The sequence below is a fragment of the Alosa alosa genome, chromosome 22 (assembly GCF_017589495.1).
Source record: "Alosa alosa isolate M-15738 ecotype Scorff River chromosome 22, AALO_Geno_1.1, whole genome shotgun sequence".
In the NCBI taxonomy this organism is placed as follows: domain Eukaryota; kingdom Metazoa; phylum Chordata; class Actinopteri; order Clupeiformes; family Clupeidae; genus Alosa; species Alosa alosa.
In genome coordinates this window covers 8,593,571-8,613,570 of record NC_063210.1, presented here as the reverse complement: position 1 = coordinate 8,613,570, position 20,000 = coordinate 8,593,571, and the positions used below count along the sequence as shown (strand labels likewise).

At 46.3% G+C, this 20,000-nt stretch overlaps 3 protein-coding genes across 5 annotated transcripts in view; 2 read left to right on the top strand and 1 right to left on the bottom strand.

Moving 5' to 3' along the window:
• The window catches only part of skap1 (src kinase associated phosphoprotein 1), a 42,146-nt gene extending 33,797 nt beyond the window's left edge, over positions 1–8,349 (top strand). Inside the window, exons 13-14 of the mRNA XM_048233945.1 lie at positions 7,243–7,341; positions 8,140–8,349. Of these exons, the coding sequence (XP_048089902.1) occupies positions 7,243–7,335 (93 nt within the window). The 3' untranslated portion in view covers positions 7,336–7,341; positions 8,140–8,349. The remainder of the gene's footprint in view (positions 1–7,242; positions 7,342–8,139) is intronic.
• A 610-nt stretch (positions 8,350–8,959) lies between these two features.
• Positions 8,960–13,257, bottom strand: psme3 (proteasome activator subunit 3). Its single transcript, XM_048233958.1, has 11 exons — positions 13,104–13,257; positions 12,325–12,357; positions 12,181–12,243; positions 11,963–12,067; positions 11,808–11,856; positions 11,562–11,680; positions 11,372–11,440; positions 10,966–11,033; positions 10,813–10,867; positions 10,638–10,724; positions 8,960–9,973 (listed from the first exon to the last, which is right to left on the bottom strand). The coding sequence occupies exons 1-11, from the start codon at positions 13,143–13,145 to the stop codon at positions 9,893–9,895; spliced, it is 771 nt and encodes a 256-aa protein (XP_048089915.1). The 5' UTR covers positions 13,146–13,257; the 3' UTR covers positions 8,960–9,892.
• A 411-nt stretch (positions 13,258–13,668) lies between these two features.
• Positions 13,669–20,000, top strand: part of nbr1a (NBR1 autophagy cargo receptor a) — a 13,168-nt gene continuing 6,836 nt past the window's right edge. For 2 of the 3 annotated variants that reach the window (XM_048233942.1, XM_048233941.1), the window contains exons 1-15: positions 13,669–13,891; positions 14,403–14,465; positions 14,578–14,596; positions 14,798–14,820; positions 15,020–15,202; positions 15,360–15,437; positions 15,652–15,872; positions 16,238–16,357; positions 16,914–17,159; positions 17,579–17,738; positions 18,191–18,451; positions 18,918–19,046; positions 19,172–19,247; positions 19,344–19,454; positions 19,753–19,974. In XM_048233942.1, the coding sequence (XP_048089899.1) occupies positions 13,790–13,891; positions 14,403–14,465; positions 14,578–14,596; positions 14,798–14,820; positions 15,020–15,202; positions 15,360–15,437; positions 15,652–15,872; positions 16,238–16,357; positions 16,914–17,159; positions 17,579–17,738; positions 18,191–18,451; positions 18,918–19,046; positions 19,172–19,247; positions 19,344–19,454; positions 19,753–19,974 (2,014 nt within the window). In that variant the 5' untranslated portion in view covers positions 13,669–13,789. Of the gene's footprint in view, positions 13,892–14,402; positions 14,478–14,577; positions 14,597–14,797; positions 14,821–15,019; positions 15,203–15,359; positions 15,438–15,651; positions 15,873–16,237; positions 16,358–16,913; positions 17,160–17,578; positions 17,739–18,190; positions 18,452–18,917; positions 19,047–19,171; positions 19,248–19,343; positions 19,455–19,752; positions 19,975–20,000 lie in introns of those variants that run through there. The other variant, XM_048233943.1, reaches the window with a different exon arrangement.

The window sequence follows — 20,000 nt, the reverse complement described above, 5'->3', positions numbered from 1 at the left end:
CTTCCCTGCTGAGCGTTCTGTATGTCTTCATCAGTACGTGAGAGCGAGGGCCTTGCAGGTCGTAAAAAAGCCCTCCGCCTGTTCCCCTGCCTGCATCTCTGCTTCATTTTCCATCTCGCTCTTATTAATTCAGCCGAGTTAATTTCGCACAGCCCGCGAGCTCGTCGCCCGTGGCACGCCAGCTGAAACAGACCCATACCCCCACCCCTCTCCACCCTCCAGCCCTCCCTCTATTTCACCCCCTCCAGTCCCCCCCTCACCCCACCCTCCAGCCCTCCCTGTGCTCCCTGTATCTGTGCCCACCGCTCTCCAACATGACATAGTGCCCAATCCCAGAATCCATCTGGCGGCCATACAGGGCTTCCTCAGTGCACTGCCTAGACGGATGATGATCAGAGAGCTGGAGGCTGGAAGCGCTGTTATTTCGCCTCCCCCAAAAAATCCACCCCGTTATGTGCTTCGCCGCGTTGTGTCCTCTGGGTGTTTCGGGGTACTTAAAATAGACAAGAGGCGTATAAAACATTGCAGGCTGTGTTCTATTTAAATGCCCCTGTATATGTGCAATGCTGCAGATAATTGAGGCGCAAGGGACGGGCCTCACTCACACATGGGGTTTCTGAGGTACTCAGAGGTGTGTGTGTGTGTGTGAGGTTGTGGGGGTCCAAAGAGACTCCTTCTTTAACTGCGCTCTTCCTCAATCCATCCAGTTACGGCTCACATTCCACAGCCTCTAATTTATGTCCTTCGGAATCAAAGTACGTGACTCCCGAGGTCAGCTCCGTCACATTCCTGTGCCCCCCTGAGGAATCCCTGTAAAGTCCCGGGTCGGGGATGGGGAAAGATTTACGAGGCAGGAGATGTAAGCCAAACTCCTACAGGTCCCCCTCTTTTCTTTTCTCCTCTCTCTCTTTCTTTTTCTCTCTTTCTCTCTCTCTCTCTCTCTCTCTCTTTTGCTCTCTCACGTTTTCTTTTTTTGTCCTCTTGTTGGACGCACTGGCCCGCCGACACTGTGGTCTTTCTCATTGGGTGGGAGCATGCGCACAGCAGCGAGAGGCCAGCGGGGCCCCCTTCTGGACTGGGGGTACTAAATGAGCTCTTGAGGGGGGTCCAGACAAACGCCAACCCTCTGCTTCCCCCCTTTCCGCTGCCAGGGCTGGACGAGTGCCCCCCTGCCTCCACTTGACCATCAGCACACCAGAGCATAGACACTCCTGACACCTAGTGGCTGCAGTGGGTAGGGTTCGTATTTTTAGTGGAGGAGTGATTCACTTTCAAGTTTCAAATACACACACACACACACACACACACACACACACACAGGCTTCTGAACAAATGACACCCAAACAATGGCCAAGACCAGGGTGGATAAAAGACATCACTGGAAATAGACATAAAGTCAATTAATGGGTTAGATTATTATTTATTCATTGAATTGCTTTTTGGTTTATGCAGTTGCTGATGGCGGCATTATTGTTGGCCATGGCCATTTTACTCCATTGAATGGGCTTTCGGTTTATTCAGCGACCACTGTTGATGTCCCACTGTTTGGCCGTGTCCATCTCTAAGATGGCCACCTTAACTGAGATGGCCAGAGTGAGTCCCCTCAGCCCCGCAGGGTCGCATCCTCCCAGCGCTCAGACGAATGGCCACCCCAGCTTGCCCACTACCCACAGGAGGTCACCCCAGCTTGCCCACTACCCACAGGAGGTCACCCTCCTCTAATGTGCAGGGAGAGAAAAAGGCTGACATGAAAGGAAAAGGAGAAGCCGTGAGTGAGTGAGAGAGTGAGAGAGTGTGAGTGAGAGAGTGTGAGTGAGAGAGTGTGAGTGAGAGAGAAAGACAGGGAGTAATCTATACTTAGATCCTTGTACCCCCCCCTCTATACAAACCAACCTCCTCTTTTCCTTCTCTGTCCTTCCCCCCTCCTCCTTCTCCTCCTCCCTTTCTCTCTCTCTCTTCTCTTCTCTTTCTCTTTTAACCCCCCATTCGCGCTCACATCCACCCAAAGACCTGCTTGCTGTGGGGCAATAGACACCCAGGCGCTGTATAGACACATCGGGGGCATTCTATTTACCAGCACAGGCAGCAGGGGGTGAGTCTGGGGTTTTGGGGTCGTGCAGAAGGCAACGGTCATCCCCCGGTCAACTACAGTAGGTCATTATTCAGCCCCAGCCAATCGTCCAGAACTGCACAGCGGCGGCAGTGGCAGTAGCAGCAGCAGTCGAAGCCGCGGCAGGCCCCTCCTGTCTCCCACTGCCCCCACCTTGCCATCCCCCCACCCCCCTGCCCATTCTGCCTAATTATTATAAATGACAGGGGCGCGTAAACAGCCATCATTACGAGCACTCAGCAGCATACACAATTCCACTTTAAATGGCTATTAAGTTAAAGAGCCATCAGTAATTTCCCCAGTGGACTTTTAGAGCCTCTGCGATTTTATTTTTCGACCCCTCGCATATTTCGGCCGTCGCCGCGGTCGAGCGTCTGGGCGACGTTGTCACGGTGCTGCATTATCTTTGTGTGTTTTGTGTGTGTGTGTGTGTGTGTGTGTCTGTTTTTCCACCTTTTTCTACCAACTTCTTGTTAAGAAAGATTAACATGTTTTGTTTTGTTTTGTTGAAAAGGAAGAAGTTGGGTCATAATGAATGAATCTGACCACAGTGCACAGGGCTCTCTGTAATTGCTCAGCACTTGCTTGTTTGTGATATATATAAAGCGCCTGTAATGAATGGAGTGTACCAGTTTGGGGGCATGTTCCCTTTAACTGGGTTTAGAGGTAAATAGATAAACCTGGAGAGTGCCTCCATGTTTCTTTGTTAAGTGGACTCAAGGAGAAGGATGCAATGCAGTACTCTCAGTGTGTGTGTGTGTGTGTGTGTGTGTGTGTGTGTGTGTGTGTTGTGTGTGTTTGTTTGTGTGTGTTATTGATGCTCTGGAGTGTGTTGGAGGTTGAAGGGGAAGGAGGGAATTGGGAAAAGGGGGAGGGTGGAAGGGAGAGTGAGTAAGGATGAGAGAGAGAGAGAGTGTGTGTGTGTGTGTGTGTGTGTGTGTGTGTAGAGGGCGAGAGAAAGAATGAGAAAGGGAGGGAGAGAGAGTGAGTAAGGATGAGATAGAGAGAGAGAGAGTGTGTGTATGTATGTGTGTGTGTGTGAGAGAGAGAGGTAGAGGGAGAGATGGAGCGAGGGAGGGGGTAGATTGTAGAGCAGGAGTGGTGGGTTCAGCGGCAGGGCAATGAGAGACTTCCTGCGCTCCATCACTCCCAAGGCCTGCCTCAGTCAGCTGGTGGCCCGCGGCACAGCCCTCATGTGTCATTCTTATTAGCATCTCTCCTGGCTCCTCTCACCCACAGCGGCTGTGTGTGTGTGTGTGTGTGTGTGTGTGTGTGTGTGTGTGTGTATTTGTATGTGTGTGTGTGTGTGTGTGTGTGTGTGTGTATTTGTATTTGTATGTGTGTTTATGTGTTGTGTGCGAGAGAGAGAGAGTGGGCATAACACGAGCCTCTTACCCTGTTATGTATGTGATTATGGATACATTTGCTAAAGACATAAAAAAAAACAGTGAGAGGATTTGACAGACAAAAAAAGTACTGAGACAGAAGGAGAATATATGAGCGGCGACGCACACTGCATTAAGTTAGTGAGAATGTAAGTGGTAATGAGAGAGATGGAGAGGAAATGAGAGAGAAAAGAAGGAAGAGAGAAGGAATGGTACAAATGAGGACAAGAACATTATGGAGTGGAGGACTGGAAATGAAATTTAGCCAGCTGTTGTGCCCACGCCAGAGAACACCCCCCACTCCACCCCATCTCTCTCCTCTCCCCCCCTCCCCTGCACGCGGTGTTGCGATACTTCAGCGTCTCGAGGCATCATTAGCTGTCAATCTGTCCCTTCTGCCAGCCCTGGGCGATGGGCACATTTTCGGCACCACCGCTGGGCAGCGTTTCCCCCCGTAATCTCGGGCGCGAGCCCGCGCGCCAAACAAATGATCGCGCTGGCACACTGCAGGTGTTGTCATGGTAACCCGCCCTCGCTTTCGCTCGTTCTCTCTCTCTCTCTCTCTCCTCTCGCCTGCCAACCCCGCCCACCTGCATCCCCCCCCCCCTCCATCTCTCCCGAGGAGAAGGAGTCACGCAGAGGTCAGCCTCGTCGCAACGCTGAGCAGCCTCATCCCTCTCTCCTCTCCTCCGCCCTCAGCTGCCAAACACCATCCTCTCTTCTCGTCTCCTCTCCGCCTCCCTCTCCTTCACCCCCCAAATGCCCTCCTCTCATCCTCCACTCGTCTAGACCCCCGTAACCAAACGTAAACGTAAACACCTACCCACCACCCGTGGCCTCCCTCCTGGGAAAAGGCAGAGGCTATCAGTGCGCGTGCAGCATGGAGCTGATGGCTGGCAGTTAGAGGAGTAGGACGAGGCTGAGGGGAGGGCGGTCGGCGGAGGTAATTAACCTAGATACCTGGCCTGTTGCTCAGTCTCCTCCAGTGGCCATGATGCCGCCCCTTCAGGCAGCCTCCCCCTGGTGATCGCCCACATCAGCACCAGACGCGCCCGCCACCACCAGCTGATGGCCATGAGCCACGTGCTGTAAATAGACATGTGACATTTTGGTAATTGAGACAAAGAAAGAGGGTGAGAGAGAGAGAATGAGAGAGAGAAGAGAGAGAGAGAGAGAGAGAGAGAGAGAGAGAGAGAGAGAGAGAGAGAGAGAGAGAGAGAGGGGAAGTATGAGCTTGTGTGGAGGCGAATGATTGAGGCAGGACAGCCGTCATTAGGGCGCGTTCACTCTGCGCTTGCCACGTCTGTGCCTACTCCACGTGCACTCCGTTTGAACCCATCAGTCCTCGGCATTTTTTGGTTTGTGCCGGTGGCGGTGTGGGGGTGGTGGTGGTGGGGGTGTGGGGGTGTGGGTTGGGGTGAGTGAGGTGTCTTGGGGGTGGGTGGAGGATGTGGGCGAACAAAAAGAGGAAGCCGGCACTCGGCGTGCCACAGAAGCTCATTGAGCCGGTGGCACGCCGGTGATTTAGGGGAGTATTAAGATGACTGTGTTGATCATCAAAAGGACCTTTTCTCAGGGCGAGTTCTCAGCAAAACGCTGCACAGATGGAGCGCCGCAGATAAATAAAACTTTCTGTCACGCCCAGGCAAGAGGGAACCGCGCTGCACTGCCCCCAGGAGAGAAGAGAGGGAGGGAGAGAGAGAGAGAGAGACTCTTCCCCCCTCCACCCACCAGTCCCTCCTTTCTCCTCTCCTCTCCTCGGTTGTCCCCCAGCCCCTCTGTCGTTCTCTCTCTCCCTGCTTTTCCTGTTTCACCCTTTCCCTCCCTCCCTCCCTCCGCTCTCCATGTGTTACTGTTGCAGGTCTCCTAAATGTTTGGTCCCCCTGCGGATGGTGTGTTGAGTGTGAGGTGCGGGTGGTGTGTTTAATGTGAGGTGCGGGTGGTGTGTTGAGTGTGAGGTGCGGGTGATGTGTGAGAGTGAAGTGGGGGTGGTGTGTTAAGTGTGAGGTGCGGGTGGTGTGTTGAGTGTGAGGTGCGGGTGGTGTGTTGAGTGTGAGGTGCGGGTGGTGTGTGAGAGTGAGGTGGGGGTGCGAGTGCAAGTGTGGGTGCTGAGCTGAGGGTGGGTTAGATTGACTGTCTAGTTGGCTCCCATTCCTCAAAGTGTCATTAACACAGCTCACAGCTCATCTGCATGTGTCTAGAAACACATTAGGGGCCGGCTCGGTGTGTTGTATGAATGTGTGTGTGTGTGTGTGTGTGTTTGTGTATGTGTGCTTTTCTGTATGTGCATATGTGTACATGAGTGCTTGTTTGTATTTGCACATCAGTGTGTTTGACGAGGTTGGTATATTTGTGTCTGTGCATGTGTGATAGTGTGTGTGTGTGTGTGTGTGTGTGTGTGTGTGTGTGTGTGTACTGAAGGAGAAAATGGTAATTAGTTCTCCCCCGGCCTCTTCCTGCTGTGGGGTGCTGGATGGATGACACGCTCCTCACAGCTAAATGTACAGTACGTGCTCTTCTGAATGCTTAAGTGGGGTGGAGAACGTGCTGTGTGTGTGTGTGTGTGTGTGAGGGGAGTCTTCGCCCATCACTCCTTCCTGCTGTTACCTCTATCCCCACACATTCATAACCATCCCCATCCACCCACACCCACACCCCCACCCTATTCAACCCCCACCCCACCCTCCAACCCTGTCCAGCCTCACCTCTCTTAAGGCCAAAAGTCTGGTTTCCATTTCTCCGTCTTCTTTTAAGTGTCACAGGCGCTTTTGAGGTCTCTGGGATGAGAAGAGTCCAGGGGCTAGTGAAGGCAGCTGATGGATGAGAGGGAGGTGTTGGCCACGGACCATAGTGCCGAGTGGCCAAACTCAAGCAGGAGAGCAGGGGATTGTGGGTACTGCTTTACATAGAGGTTATTTTGACCATGCCTGATGTGGAGGAAGGTGTTTCCTGAGCTCGTCAAATGAATGTCTAAATCATCGAACACTTCAACATGGGTGTGCCAGTCAGGATAGACTTCCTCTGCCTTGGAAGGGCTGTCATGGCCATTCAAAAACGAGCCCTTAGGGGAAGTAATTTTTTTTGCTTGCACCAATATTTATGAAGGATTCAGACAGGTGTATGCAGCAATAGTAATAATAGTAGTGTGTGTGCATGAATGATTGTGTGTGTGTGTGTGTGTGTGTGTGTTTGAGGCACTGCATCGCTCTCTCTGGTAAAGGAGACAGACTGCTCACACACACATTCTCCATCATGGGAGACAGACTCCAGAGATAAGCATCTCCTCTGTCAGAGAATAAAGGAGTGTGTGCAGGTGGGCCGTGCTCAAACCTGCATAAAACCCCCTCCCTACACACACACGCACATACACACACACTCAGAACGAACGATCCCAGCCATCATGCTAAGCACACACATGCAGAACACACACACCAGGACTCGCATTCCTCCACAAACTGATCAGCAACTCTGAACATAAATCAGCGGTGCAGGAAAGTGAAGAGCACGGTAGGGGGGGAAAATCACACCGTTGTGCCTCATTCTAACCAACCACACTTGCTTTCTCTTCATGTTGCTCTCAACACTCAACACACACTGCTGGTGTCATATCGCTGCAATTCAATGCAACATGCAGTTTCAGGCTCTAAACACCTTTTGTGTGTAGGTGAATCTGAGCCTTGTGAGTTCTTGTTTGAATGGCTTCAGGAAAAATAACCCATTTGCGTGTCCTTCATGTTCTTTTTACAGGAGTACAACATCCATGGCTGGTGGGTAGGAGAACTGGGAGGCAACATTGGCATTGTCCCTAAAGAATACCTTCATCCAGCTTACATCATCTGAGCTCATGTACGTCCCTCTCACCTGGATAGCCACAACTGTCGCCATGATAGCCAAACGTTCAAAAAGGCTCTTATATTGCAGCATGTAATTAAAGCCTGGATTCTTGGTCTGATGTACTACTTAATACTACCAATGCAAAGACTAGGTCCCAAGAATAGTATTCGATTGTATTCAGTGGCAGAGCACTGAGCACTTGTTTGCATTTCTTTCTGATAAAAACACTCATGACTCGTGACATAAAATAGCTTAAGTGTCATTCAGTAATTTCATTATACTCTCTATTCCATATTAACCCCTGAGTGACTCTTTTAATAAACTTCACATTATGCTGGCACTCATCTGCACATATAAGAGGAGAGAGGACTGAGTTCGCCTCATCTGAATAAACACCCCAAATACCTCTCCCAGTGATGACACCTGCTGGCTGAATACTGAACTACAGGCTGGCTGAATGTAGAGCCACTCTCTCCCTAATGCAAAGTCTGTATAACCACAGCCCCGGCAAACATTCTAGACCAAAGCAGATTTTAAGAGATTTTAAGAGCTAAGCCTACAGATGCTACAGAAATGTTATTCTGCGCCACTAAGCATTTGCCTGGTAAAAGGGGCCCTTGCTGAAATCCCCCGTTGTTAAACTAAAGAGAATTCTCCACAATGAAAAGGATTTTAAAAAGCATGACAAAAGTCCAATAAGGGAACCCATACATAGTTGTGTCACACAGTGTTGTCATTAATATATTTGGACCATTTTGTTTTTGTGGATATGCTCAAACCCTCCACCTGTATGTTTTTCTCTTTGTCCAGGGATTGCCCAATGCTGGACCTCCACAGACTCTTACAACACTCGACAAGAACTACAGACTGAGAATACTTTCAAAGCTTTAAACAGTTATTTTATATTATCAGTATACATACTATGAAATTATATAGACCTACCAAATCTTTGTTTTCTCTATTTTTGAATTGTGTCTGGTATTATAAAGAAAATGTAATAAATGCAACATGAATGTTTCACATGGTGCCATTTTGTTTGTTGTTATTACACTGGGTTCTTGGATTAAATTGAATTACCCATGGGCTGCAAAAAGTCTGTACTTAATTGTATGCTAATTGGTAGGATGTGGAAAGTAAAACTAAGGCCAGTACCACTGCATTTGGCTTATTTCTACTTAAACCAGAAAAATACAAACTTAGAAGTCATAATGAAGATCATAGATAGGCAGTGCTCTATATCTTTGTTCACATTTCCATGGAGAAATGCAAAATGAAATTGCATGATACACCATCATCAGACATAAGATGGGGGCACAAAAACATTTAAGCCACCTACTGGCCAAAATGGGCACTTCTGGTTAGACAACAAAACTCTCGACCTTGAATATCACTAGAGTGCTCGCCTTGTATCTTCTGCCACTTAATTGACAAAAAGCAACCATACCAAATTAACAATGCTCAGTTCACCACAAAGGCATGGCACCCCAGGTAATCTTCCCTAGTGAGACCAAATTAAAACTACAAACGATTTGTCTATGTGATAGATTTGACTTTTCCCTTCTATTTTTCTGGTATTCTTTCATCATGAATGTAAAATATTAGAAACAGAAAGTGAGGATGCCAATCTTAGGTCATTTATATTGTAAAAATCTTTTTATTGAGTAAAACATGTCACTCTTAAAACAAAACAAACAAAAACACTTGATAGCATTTAGGACCGTACGGCAGCTCAGCAAAATAAAACAAGTTTCATTTCATGTACATTACACTGTACTTAATTGATGGCAAAATAATACCACCCTAACTAATTCACATTGTAAAATGCAAACAACAAAAAGTCTCCATTTTGGATTACGATAAATGGGTGATCCACTTATGTACTATAGTACTGTAAGTGATCACTGCAGCTACAACACTTAAAAAGACCTCCACCTCCTTACTTCATGTCTTAGAAATGAGGGTCCAGTATTGGCCAGAGAGGGCGATTACTTGTCCTTGATAATGTTGACAAGTAGACAAGCCGACTCAATCACAAGCTTGAAGACATAATTAAAAATGACCCATGTTGTTCAAAAAAAGGAAAACTCTGATGAAATGAGTTTCTTAGGGGGAAAAACAAACAAAAAGAAAGTAAAACAGGACAGAATGGAGTTCCCCGTCTCGTAAGTTAAACCATCTGCCAATGCAACCATACAAGTGCCTCTTAAAGGGTTTGTGACCACATTTTACAATGCCAATGTAGGAACTTTATATTAAGTTTGTTTCTACCAGGCCAGGGTGCTGGTATACATGTATATGTGTGTTGGTTCTGGTTCTGAAATAACCTGGGCCAATGGTTCTGGAAGCATCTCGGTACAAAGGTCTGCTCTGAGAACATATTTCCTCTGGCCCTACTGGATTCCTTACTGACACAGAGGTGCTGACCTCAGACCAGTCCAGTGCATCTGAGACGCTTTCTGAGCGACGGACCAGAGCACATTCAGAGGCCAGACCAGAGCTACTGCCGATTCCCCAGCTCTAAGGGGCAGAAGTGGGGCGGTGGGGGTTCATGGAGGGGTAGGACTCAGTAAAGAGCATCAGAGTTGCTGCTCCGTGGCCTCTTGATCTTCTCTATGTTCTTCAGGATCATGTCATGTAACGTCACCTGTTGACAGAACAACAACGTGTGTCAGACCACATTTGATATAGTAGCATTCCATCAAAGACGAGCAATATGCACCAATTTGAATCCACAGTGCACCGTACGTTCCAAACTATGACAACAGGCAGTGACAATGTAGCACCATAATAGCGTTTTACTTGACATCTAGGTCATGACATGCCAGTGGTTGACTTTAGATGACAGTTTGACGTCAGACTTTAAGGAGTCTCCAATCACACACAAACATTCTCTTGTGGCTGCAGGAGTCTCCAATCCCAAATAAACTGCATCTTGCATGAATTTTATTTAACAAGCACTTTTGCTTCTTTCCTGACAGGATGGCTTTAGAAAGACCTGGAAATCAGCTGACTAACCTAGAGGCTACAGAAGAGTCAAAAATTGACCTGTGATGACCTTCAACAACCAAACAAACTTTGCATGCATACTAATCACATGCATATGCCATGCAGTGTCTGATCTGAAAACCAGTCCCAAAATAAAAGGAACTCTCTTTCCCATTCATACACCATCACATAACCTGCAGAGATTGAGTTGCATAATCCAATTGTTTGAACTCCTATGACTTCTCCTAACTCAAGCCTGGTGTGAGGTCAGTGTTCATGGCAGGGTCAGAAAGGGAGGAATATGAATTAGTGGGATTACTCACATATTGATTTCGGAGCTCTGAGACTATGATCTTGAGACTGATATATTCCTTCTCGTCAATCTCGGTCACGGTGCGACGATAGTCTTCCTGCAGACAAAACACAAAGACAATGTGGATTGTGTACATCAACCACTGTAAATACTTTTGCATATTATAACATAAACATGCCACTTACCACATGAGGATATTTTGCTATTTTGGATACCAACTTTGCCCTTGTAATGTAGTACCTTGAATTGTAAAAAATAAAAGTGAGAATTCTTGAGTTTTTTCAATATACACAACTAATAAGTGCTACATGACAGCATTATGGTGCATTGTTGCTCACCTTGATATCTGGTCTAGATACGATGCTGCTTCTCCCTCCACTGTTCTCAACTCAGCCACAGTCTCCTCCTGCAGGAGGAAAAGCTCAGGGTCAGTCTATGTTTGGCACCAAACACAAAAACATGTGCCACATACCAAGAGACTGCTTTGATAATATTTACATGAAGGGTACAGATATTTTACTTAAACAAAATCTGACACAAAGGTTGCTTTCAGGAAGGGATTAAATGGATTAAACAGCCTTCTTTCACAAAAACACTAACACGTGAGGGCATGCCATCTTACAAGCACAAAAGGAGACCTGTTTGCAAATGAGTTCAGAGGTGCCTGGTTTTCCCTTTTGCCATGAACAGACTTTTAACAGGAGGACCAGCATGATCAAAACAGTTCGGATGGAAAAATCTCACCTGAATTGACACTCCAAAGTTGTTGCCATCCTCTATTCTTGGGATTAACAACTGAACCCACATTTTGACCTGAAGACGCAGAAAGTGACAGTATAACGTTTATATTTTACTACAGTTACTGACCTTACACAGTTTCTCAACTTCTAATGCAAATCCCTAAATGCTCTGTATAACGCGTGTTTCAACTCACCGTGTTGCATTTCTCTATGAGAGTCCTGATCTCTGGTTTGACCCTCTCTATCAGGTCCACTAGCTTTCCATTACTCTTCATCATCCCTCCAGGCATCACAAATACCTTAGTTCCAGCCACTGTGGAGGAAGATGGGAGAACATGTTATGGTTGTTGCCTGGTAAGTCCAAAAGGGATCGAGATAATAAATCCATAAGTCTTCATACACAAAACCACCATACAAACTTATTAACCGAAATTACATACCTTTATCCTCTCCTGCACATTCGTCGAGTTTTCTCTTTTTTGCATTTTGCTGTGGTGAATAATGTCACAGTTAGTGAAGAACTTCAAAACCGTCAAACTAGATTCTTCAAGCAATATTAACAAAATGTCAACATCTGAGATATCCAAGCTCTTACTGCGTCCAGGCCATCATGGATGTCTGAAAGCAGAATGGGATCTGGCACAGATAGGTTTATATCTGAATGGATATCCTTCAGCTCTTTGATGTTTAAGATAGGTTCCTGCATAGATCAAGCAAGTGGAATTAACCAAACCACAAGTCACATTATTATCCAAACAAAGAAAAACAAGCAAGTCCACAATCAGATATCGAAACAGTTTACCTAACACTAACCTTAAGGAACTGATCAAGTTCTAATAATTTCTTCGGGAAAAAGGCAGCCACCAGGTCCTCTGCCTGCAAAATTACAAAACAGTGACAATTAGATGCAATCTGGATTCATACTAGCCTATATTATCCCTCTGTGCAGCAACTTACCTCTGCAGTGATTCGTTCTCTGAAAGCATCAACCTACCAAAACATAAAGAATTAAATTTGTTATTTGTTTACTCTTAGAACATACGTAATCTAAATCCCCCAATCACCCCAAAAAAACACTACGTTTGAATAACGTCGCTCCATTTGACTTTAGGATTGCAGTAACGTTAGGGATAACATCCTTTACTGAACTTTCATATGTGCTTATCTTGCAACAAAGGAGGTCTGGTTTTGATACCAGAAAAGACTGTTAACTATACTAAACTAACTACTGGGGGGTTGCAAACACATTAGGCATGTGCTGAGTAGCTAAATCTTACTGTCAATTTTGAAAGACCCGCAATAGCTTTCGTGCAAGGAGGCGAGTTTCTGTCTCTATGAAGGATAACAGTTACAGTCAAATGATACGCTACAATGAGTAAGCAAGCTAGCTAAAGTTAACCTAGCAAGCAGCTAACCATGATCTCTACAGGTAGGCTAAGCTAACCTACTGATGTCGCCGGTGACTAGCTTGCTAACGTGTACTGGAGACTCATGACGTAGCAATGTTTCATTTACAGTGTGTCATATGATTTTACAAATATGATCTAAGTAAGTTGTATGTTCGACACAAATGAGTGACACATTTATTTTAAAGCGTATTTAAACACTTGAAGTGCGCGGGAAACTTGAGTGATTAGCAAGAAAACACCGGCTGGCAGAGGTGGTGCTTGGCCTGCTGTACCATTCATTTTCACACCCTTTCAAATCTTTTTTAAAAAATGTTCATCAACAGTTACCTTAGTCTTGATTTCAGTGTCCACTTTGAGCAGTGAAGACATCTTACTTATTCCCACTAAAAAGATAAATAGATTGTCTTCACAGCATAAAATGTGACCGTGTGGCTTTCAACTCCTGTCAGCCACAAGGTACGGCGAGTTTAGAGATGACGTTATCACTATGCGACATTGCGAAAGATTCCGAGCATGCGCAAATGTCTCAGGAAAAAAGGTTAATTATTGTCACATTGTTGCAATGCCATACACAAATATTTACACACTACACTTTAGCTGTTTTGTATTATATTAAAACAAAAAAAATCATACGAATCCTGCTAAGTAGGGAAGAACACGCACGTCAATGATCAAGGGTGTTTTATTTAGGTATTGCCATTTTTACATATAGATTTGGCCTGACATATTATTGAAGGCGCATTTACAGCCTTGCTCTCCTTAGAAATAAAACACTTGGAATATCCACGACGTGTCATGTGCATGCCATTCCAACATAAACAAATGAACTATTCTGATTGGGGGTTGAACAGTTTCCAACAACACGTGACATGGTTGAGGGGGAGTGTCAGTGTGCAGCTCAGACGGCCATGTAAACAAGGAAAAGACTTGCGGACCGAGGAACGTATTTCACCGCGGATACAAAAGACACTCAGTATTAAATGATACCTCTCCATTAAACGTGGCCAACAGCCATGGGCTTTCCTGTCACCATCAAAGTCAATTTCAGGGGGAATGTGAGGAAGTTTCCCGTTGCGGACTCGGAGAAAGCACAGTGGGAATCGGTGGAGGCCTGGGTGAGTAGGTAGGCCTATGGCCAGCGTCACAACCTAGCGTTATCGTCGGGGATGTTTGCAGTCGCTGTCCCTGCAGGCCTATTTCAAGGCCTACGTAAACAGTTAGGCCAAAAACGATTGTTGGTGAATAGTTACTTTCAAAACGGATATTCATTATTGTTTACTCTGGATTAGTGAATGTCAACTGCGCAGTTGAGGAAAATTACGTTGGATAGTCCTCACGATTTTCTGTGGCTTCCTTATCTATTGGCAATATGCACATGTTGTTACCATGACAGGCGCATTGCCAGTAAAATAATCCAGGTTCACTGCACCCATGCAACGTTACCTTACGCGACTGAAAGAACCTTGCTGTCGAGCCACCCGTCAGAGGATCTTGTAATGACGTCACATCAAAATGTCTTTATGTATCAGGGTATTGTGTAAATGGCGTTAAGTGATTGTTGTGTAGTATCTCTTAGCTTTACATTATGCGTAGTGTCTCACCATGGTCACTCTTTTTTAAACGCAGATTAAAACTACCATTGGCTTATGCCACTTTCAAGTAAAGTATTTTGATGAAGACAATGAGGAGGTGAGCTAAAATGTAATGTTCAAATACATTGAAACATTTTCAGAATAATAATAGCCTAACTGTTACAACATGGTAATAGTTTATTAATTGCACTTTCCCCATTGTTTTACAGGTCTCTATCAACAGTCAAGGTATGGTCAAATGTTTTAAAGGTTGGACTCGGTTGGGAAGTTGTGGAACAACATTGCAAGCAACATTGTTGTCATAGATAAAGCATGAATATGAGGATGACTCAGTTAGCATAACATAACTGTTTCCATTTACTGTACACGCACAACATTGGAACATTGCTTTGTATTGTTGTGTGATAATATTATTATTTTATTTTACAGAGGAATATGTGGAAGCACTGAAGGTAAATAGAATGTGCATTTTAAAATATGTTGATGATTGCCATTGATTACTCCATAAGTTTCAGGAACAGTAGAAGAACCATACAAATCCTATGTACAGTACATTACATTGTAGTGATTGTATTAGTGTTTAGTGATTCGTGTACAGTGCACTAGACATTGGTATCTGATTCTCTCCTCCTCTGGGCATATCGGCTACAGAGCGCTCTAAAGCAGGGGAACCAACTCCACATGAATGTTTACAAGATGAAAGGGCAAGCTGAAGGTGGGGCCATGAAGGTGGAGGTGAAGGAGCTGAAGCTTGAGAATCGGCCAGCTCCCCCGTACCCCTCCAGGCTAAAAACAGTCGACAAGGAGACACAGGTCACCCCCGAGCGGGACTCGGTAAGGGAGCAATCTCACAAAGGCAGAAGATGCTGTATTTTGCTCTTGAAATGAAGACACAACCAATATACTTTATGTTTAAGGCCTTTTGGAGTATTCAGAAAAGATCAGACATATGTGATGATGTGATGATGGAGGATGTTTTTGGTCTCAATAGGTGGTAGTGAAGGATAACAAGGGGCCCAAAGTGGAAGATGAGGCTGTACCAGCGTGGTTCAAATCATACATGGACAAGGTGAGAGAAAAAACTGTTGAGTGGATCTTAAAAGTGAATTGAATAGTCTGTGTTTCTTTATTCATAGAGAAGGTATTGTCATTTTAACCATTAGCATGATTTATAACAGTATTACCATCATCATTATTATTATTATTATTATTATTATTAGTTAGTAGTAGTAATAGTTGTGGTAGAAGTATGGGTCTTTATCAACCAGTCCCTGTCCTTCCAGTTTAAAGACCAGGTAGTGAAGGAGGTGGTGGATAAGATGTGCAGTGAGTTCTCTGGACAGTGCTGCACACACAGAGGCCCCGGGCAGCGGTCCGAGGAGCCAGGCACGTCTGGGTCCCAGGGGCCCATCATCAGCTCCACCACAGGGGTCACGTCCAGCTCCAGCAGCCCGACCTGCAGCAGCTGCAAGGGACCAGCTACGGGGGGAGGCTACCAGTGCAGGTGGGTGGGCCTCTCTGGAGTGGACCTGGGGGGATGCTTTGGGAATGCTGGGAATGGGAGCCCCTATGTAACTCACCATATCCACACACATTATTAGTAATAGCAAATCATTTTCATATTGTACTCATACTGATGTGTAAATCTCACCTAGATGAGTTTAAACATGATAATAACAAATTATTAGCAGTATTGATAAGTATATAATCAAGTTACAAGTAAATAAAATGCCTTTGTTTGTCAGCAGACTCTTTAGATCCTCCTTATGTGGTATTCCCATGAACAGCAAATTCAAATGAACTTGATGTTGATGCAAACATAACAATGACCAAATCCTCTGTGTTTTGCATACTGTATTTTCTTTGTAGTGTGTGCCCATCTTGCATTCTGTGTGAGCCTTGCAGTCAGGGCCACGACCCCAGCCACAACCTCAAGAGGACGCGGACGCCCTTGTCAGTCCCTGAACGTGGGGTGACACCAGAGCCCAGGCAAGTCCCCCCAAGACGCCAAAGAAGTGCAGGAGGTCATCACTCTCAATTCCCCATTCCCAAACCTGACCGCCTCCCGCGCTGTCTTCGGAAAGCTCTGGAAAGGCAAAAAACTACAGTTTGATGCATCAATGCGGCACACATTCAGGATGATACACACAATACATTCAAATAAGAAATAGGCTTGTACTTTTTATAGAGCTCAAGTTAGTTGTTTTTTTCCCCCTTACGTCTCTGTGGAAATCCTCCTCTATTTCTCTACACAAAATTCTGTCCTGACACAAATTTGAAAGCTATACGCTCCGGGACACAGGTGGTGTGTGGTGAGCTGTCCCTGACATTCTGAATAACGCGTTTAGCTACGGCGCTAATGGCTCCGTGCCATTTAGCCTAGTGGGCTAACGCGTTATTCTCGGGATCGATATCCGCAAAAAAAAAAAACAGTGCCGCTCCGCTCCGCTTTTACGCCCCTGCTTCTGGCCCACCAGCTTCTCTAGGCGGTCTAAGTACCAGCCCTGGTGTAACCGCCCCTCTCTGCCTCGACCTCTGACCCCAGGTTCCCGCGGCGCGGCGACCGGACGGTGCGCAAGGCAGAGCGCCAGCGCCTGAAAGCGGAGCGGCGGCAGCTGAAGGCGGAGGTGAAGGAGATCAAGAAGAAGCTGCGGCTGGAGAAGCGGGGCCTGCTGTGGAGCGGCTCCACCAGCTCCAGCACCCGGCCGTCCGTGCTGGCCCTCGTCCCCGCTGCCCCAGCCCTGGACCCAGCCCCAGCCCCAGCACCGGGTCCACAGGCCACCAGTCCAGAGTAAGGGCCCACACTAAGAGAGAGAGAGAGAAAGAGAGAGAGAAAGAGAGAGAGAGAGAGAGAGAGAGAGAGAGAAAAGAGAAAGACAGAAAGAAAAGGCGGTCAGACAGGGCCGGGTGGCCTACGCACCCCAGGCTAGACCACAGTCAAAAACATTTTTTGTATGAAGAATAATCACATAATTGTTTGTTTATAGTTGAGTTACCGCTGGAAAGTGGATGGAACTACTGCTACTGCTACTACTACTGCTACTACTACTACCTCAAATGAAACCAGCTGCCTTTATGTATTGCGTCAGCTTTTTTTTTTTTTGCTATGAGCTTCAAGCAAAAAAACGGCTATGAAAAAGAAAAAAAAATGAACAAAAAAGAAAAACAAAACTCAAGCTATTCTCACGATGCTCTGTGCACTCAAACCAGGGGTCCCAAGGTCTCCTGCTCCACCTTGGTGCCCACAATGACTGCCTTGTTTCTGGATGAGAACCTGCCAGACGGCACTTGTCTGGAGCCAGGAACCAAGTTCATCAAATACTGGAAGATGCACAACACAGGCAACATCAGCTGGACGTCTGACACCAAGGTACACTGCCCTGCGATTTGGCTACACCTTCTCAATGCTAGCATCCCCCGCTTCTCGCCTGCTGTAATGTAGAAACCAAATCAAAATGGGATCTATACTAGAGTGATGTGATTCACTAATTCACTAGTTTTAACTTGTTGATTTTTAAAACATAATTTCAGTTCTTATTTTCTTATCATATTTATTTAATTGAATCAATGAGGGAATACCCTACCCTTATTTGGTAACGTTAATGATTTCTGTTAAACCATGTGACTGGCAAAACAAATTGCCAGTGCATATGTGTTTACACATTTATGTCTGTCTTTATGTTTGTTCCTTTGTATGTGTGTGTGTGTGTGTGTGTGTGTGTGTGTGTGTGTGTGTGTGTGTGTGTGTGTTTGTGTTTCCCATGTCATGTTTGGTGCCCGTGTGTCGCCCCCTCCCCTCCCCTCCCCTCCCGCCACTCTCAGCTGAAGTTCATGTGGGGGAACCTGGCCCCGGAGTCGCGGGAGCAGAGGGAGGTGGCGGTGCCCTTCCTGCAGCCGGGCCAGGTGGGCGTTGTGAGCGTGGCGTTCGTGGCTCCCCTGCTGGAGGGCACCTACACCTCCCACTGGCGCCTGGCGCACTGCGGCGAGCAGTTCGGCCCCCGCGTCTGGTGCAGCATCGTCGTGGTGCCCGGGGGCACCGCCACCGCATGCCAGCTGGGCGCCCGACATCACAGCAAGAGGCCGGTGAGCTGACGCGCCTGTCTTCATGCCAGACTCACCTGCTCTGTGTGTGCTTGGCCAGCCTTGCTTTTTCATTAACATGATCTATGACTTATAGAACAGACTCTTACAAATAGGTATTTAGCAGGAGGGTATTTGGCATGGAATATATGAATATATGTCATAGTCAAGTTTATGTTAATTATTTTCCTCAATACTAATACTTGGTCAACAGAAAACAGTGTTTAGTGGATAGTGATTACTGGTAGAAAATAGTATTTAGTGGATAGTGGTTACTTGAAATATGTCACTGTGTATAATACACTGTGAAGCAGTGTGTGCCTCATAGTTTCCATAGCAAACAGCTCTGCTCAGATTCATCCATAGATAGCTCTTTGTTTTGGAAAGTCTAGTGCAGTCAGTGTTGCTGGCTGCCAGTGTGTCACATTTGCGTAAGTGCGGAGGTGACTCACTGTGACATGTGCCGCAGAGAGATGACCTTGGTCACGCCGAGAAGGAGCATCTGGGCTGGCTGGCCACCAGGAGCTCCAAGGACACCTCGTCCGTCGGCTCCCAAAGACCCTACTACATTCCCTCGGTGGACATGCTGACAGCACAGGTGTGTCTAGAGGTAGTGTCACGGGAGAGCCCAGCACGTTTATATACGCAGTCTAAATATACTGTGACCTTGTGGACTCTCTGAAGGACTGACTAACTCTCTGTAAATGTTTTCCATTGTGTCAGGATTTGCTGTCCTTTGAGTTGCTGGACATAAACATTGTGCAAGAGTTGGACAAAGTCCCAGCCAACACTCCTGTTGGTAAGACCACACAGTGACATTACTGTTAGACAGCAGCTTAGGTTTGTGTGTGTTTTGGGGGAGACTCACTGAGTCTGTTTTTCTGTTGCATGGCAGACATGACCCCCTGCATGTCTCCCCTCCCTCACCGAGGACACCTGCTGGACAAGCCTGGAGTGGAGCTGACCAAAGACAAACCTAGGCCCACTGGTGATAAGAAACACACAGGTAAGGAAGACATCTGACCAATAAAACATCTTCAGAAAAGAAAATTGTAGTTAAAGTTACAATAGAGAGTATGTAGGCTGAGCTCTAAGTTTGACTTGTTCAAAGTGAACATTTTGTGTCATGTATATCTTTTAGCCAGTAGGTGATGCTCTTGCAACGTAAGCCTTATTTTTTCTGCCTCCTTTGTGGTTACCTTAGACATTATAGTTAGTTAGTATTAAACTATTAAACATGACTATACACATTTTTATCAGCTTTGATGTTTGTAGTATTTTCATATCAAATCTTTTGTCTTTAGGTAATTACATGGTCAGTACATTGAAGGACTCTTGTTGGTCTGGTCTTGTCATGCAAGTGGTGCCGCCTCCAGACCACTTGGACCCTCTTGGGCACGACGAGGCAGACGAGGACATTAGTGGGACCCAGTTTGTGTGTGAGACCGTCATCCGCTCCCTCACCCTGGAGGAGCCGGACCACAGGCCTCGGTGCAGGGCACGGCAGGGAAACACTAAGCCTGTCGGTAAGAGCTCTGTATCTGCCCACGGG

Bases quoted from the DNA above. Each gene is read 5' to 3' on its own strand.
- psme3 (XM_048233958.1), bottom strand. From the start codon at position 13,145: ATGTCTTCACTGCTCAAAGTGGACACTGAAATCAAGACTAAG. The intron at 12,068-12,180 runs GTTAGTGTTAGG...TGATCTATGCAG, and splicing joins AACTTGATCAGTTCCTTAAG to GAACCTATCTTAAACATCAA. The intron at 11,857-11,962 runs GTAAGAGCTTGG...TATTCACCACAG, and splicing joins TCCATGATGGCCTGGACGCA to CAAAATGCAAAAAAGAGAAA.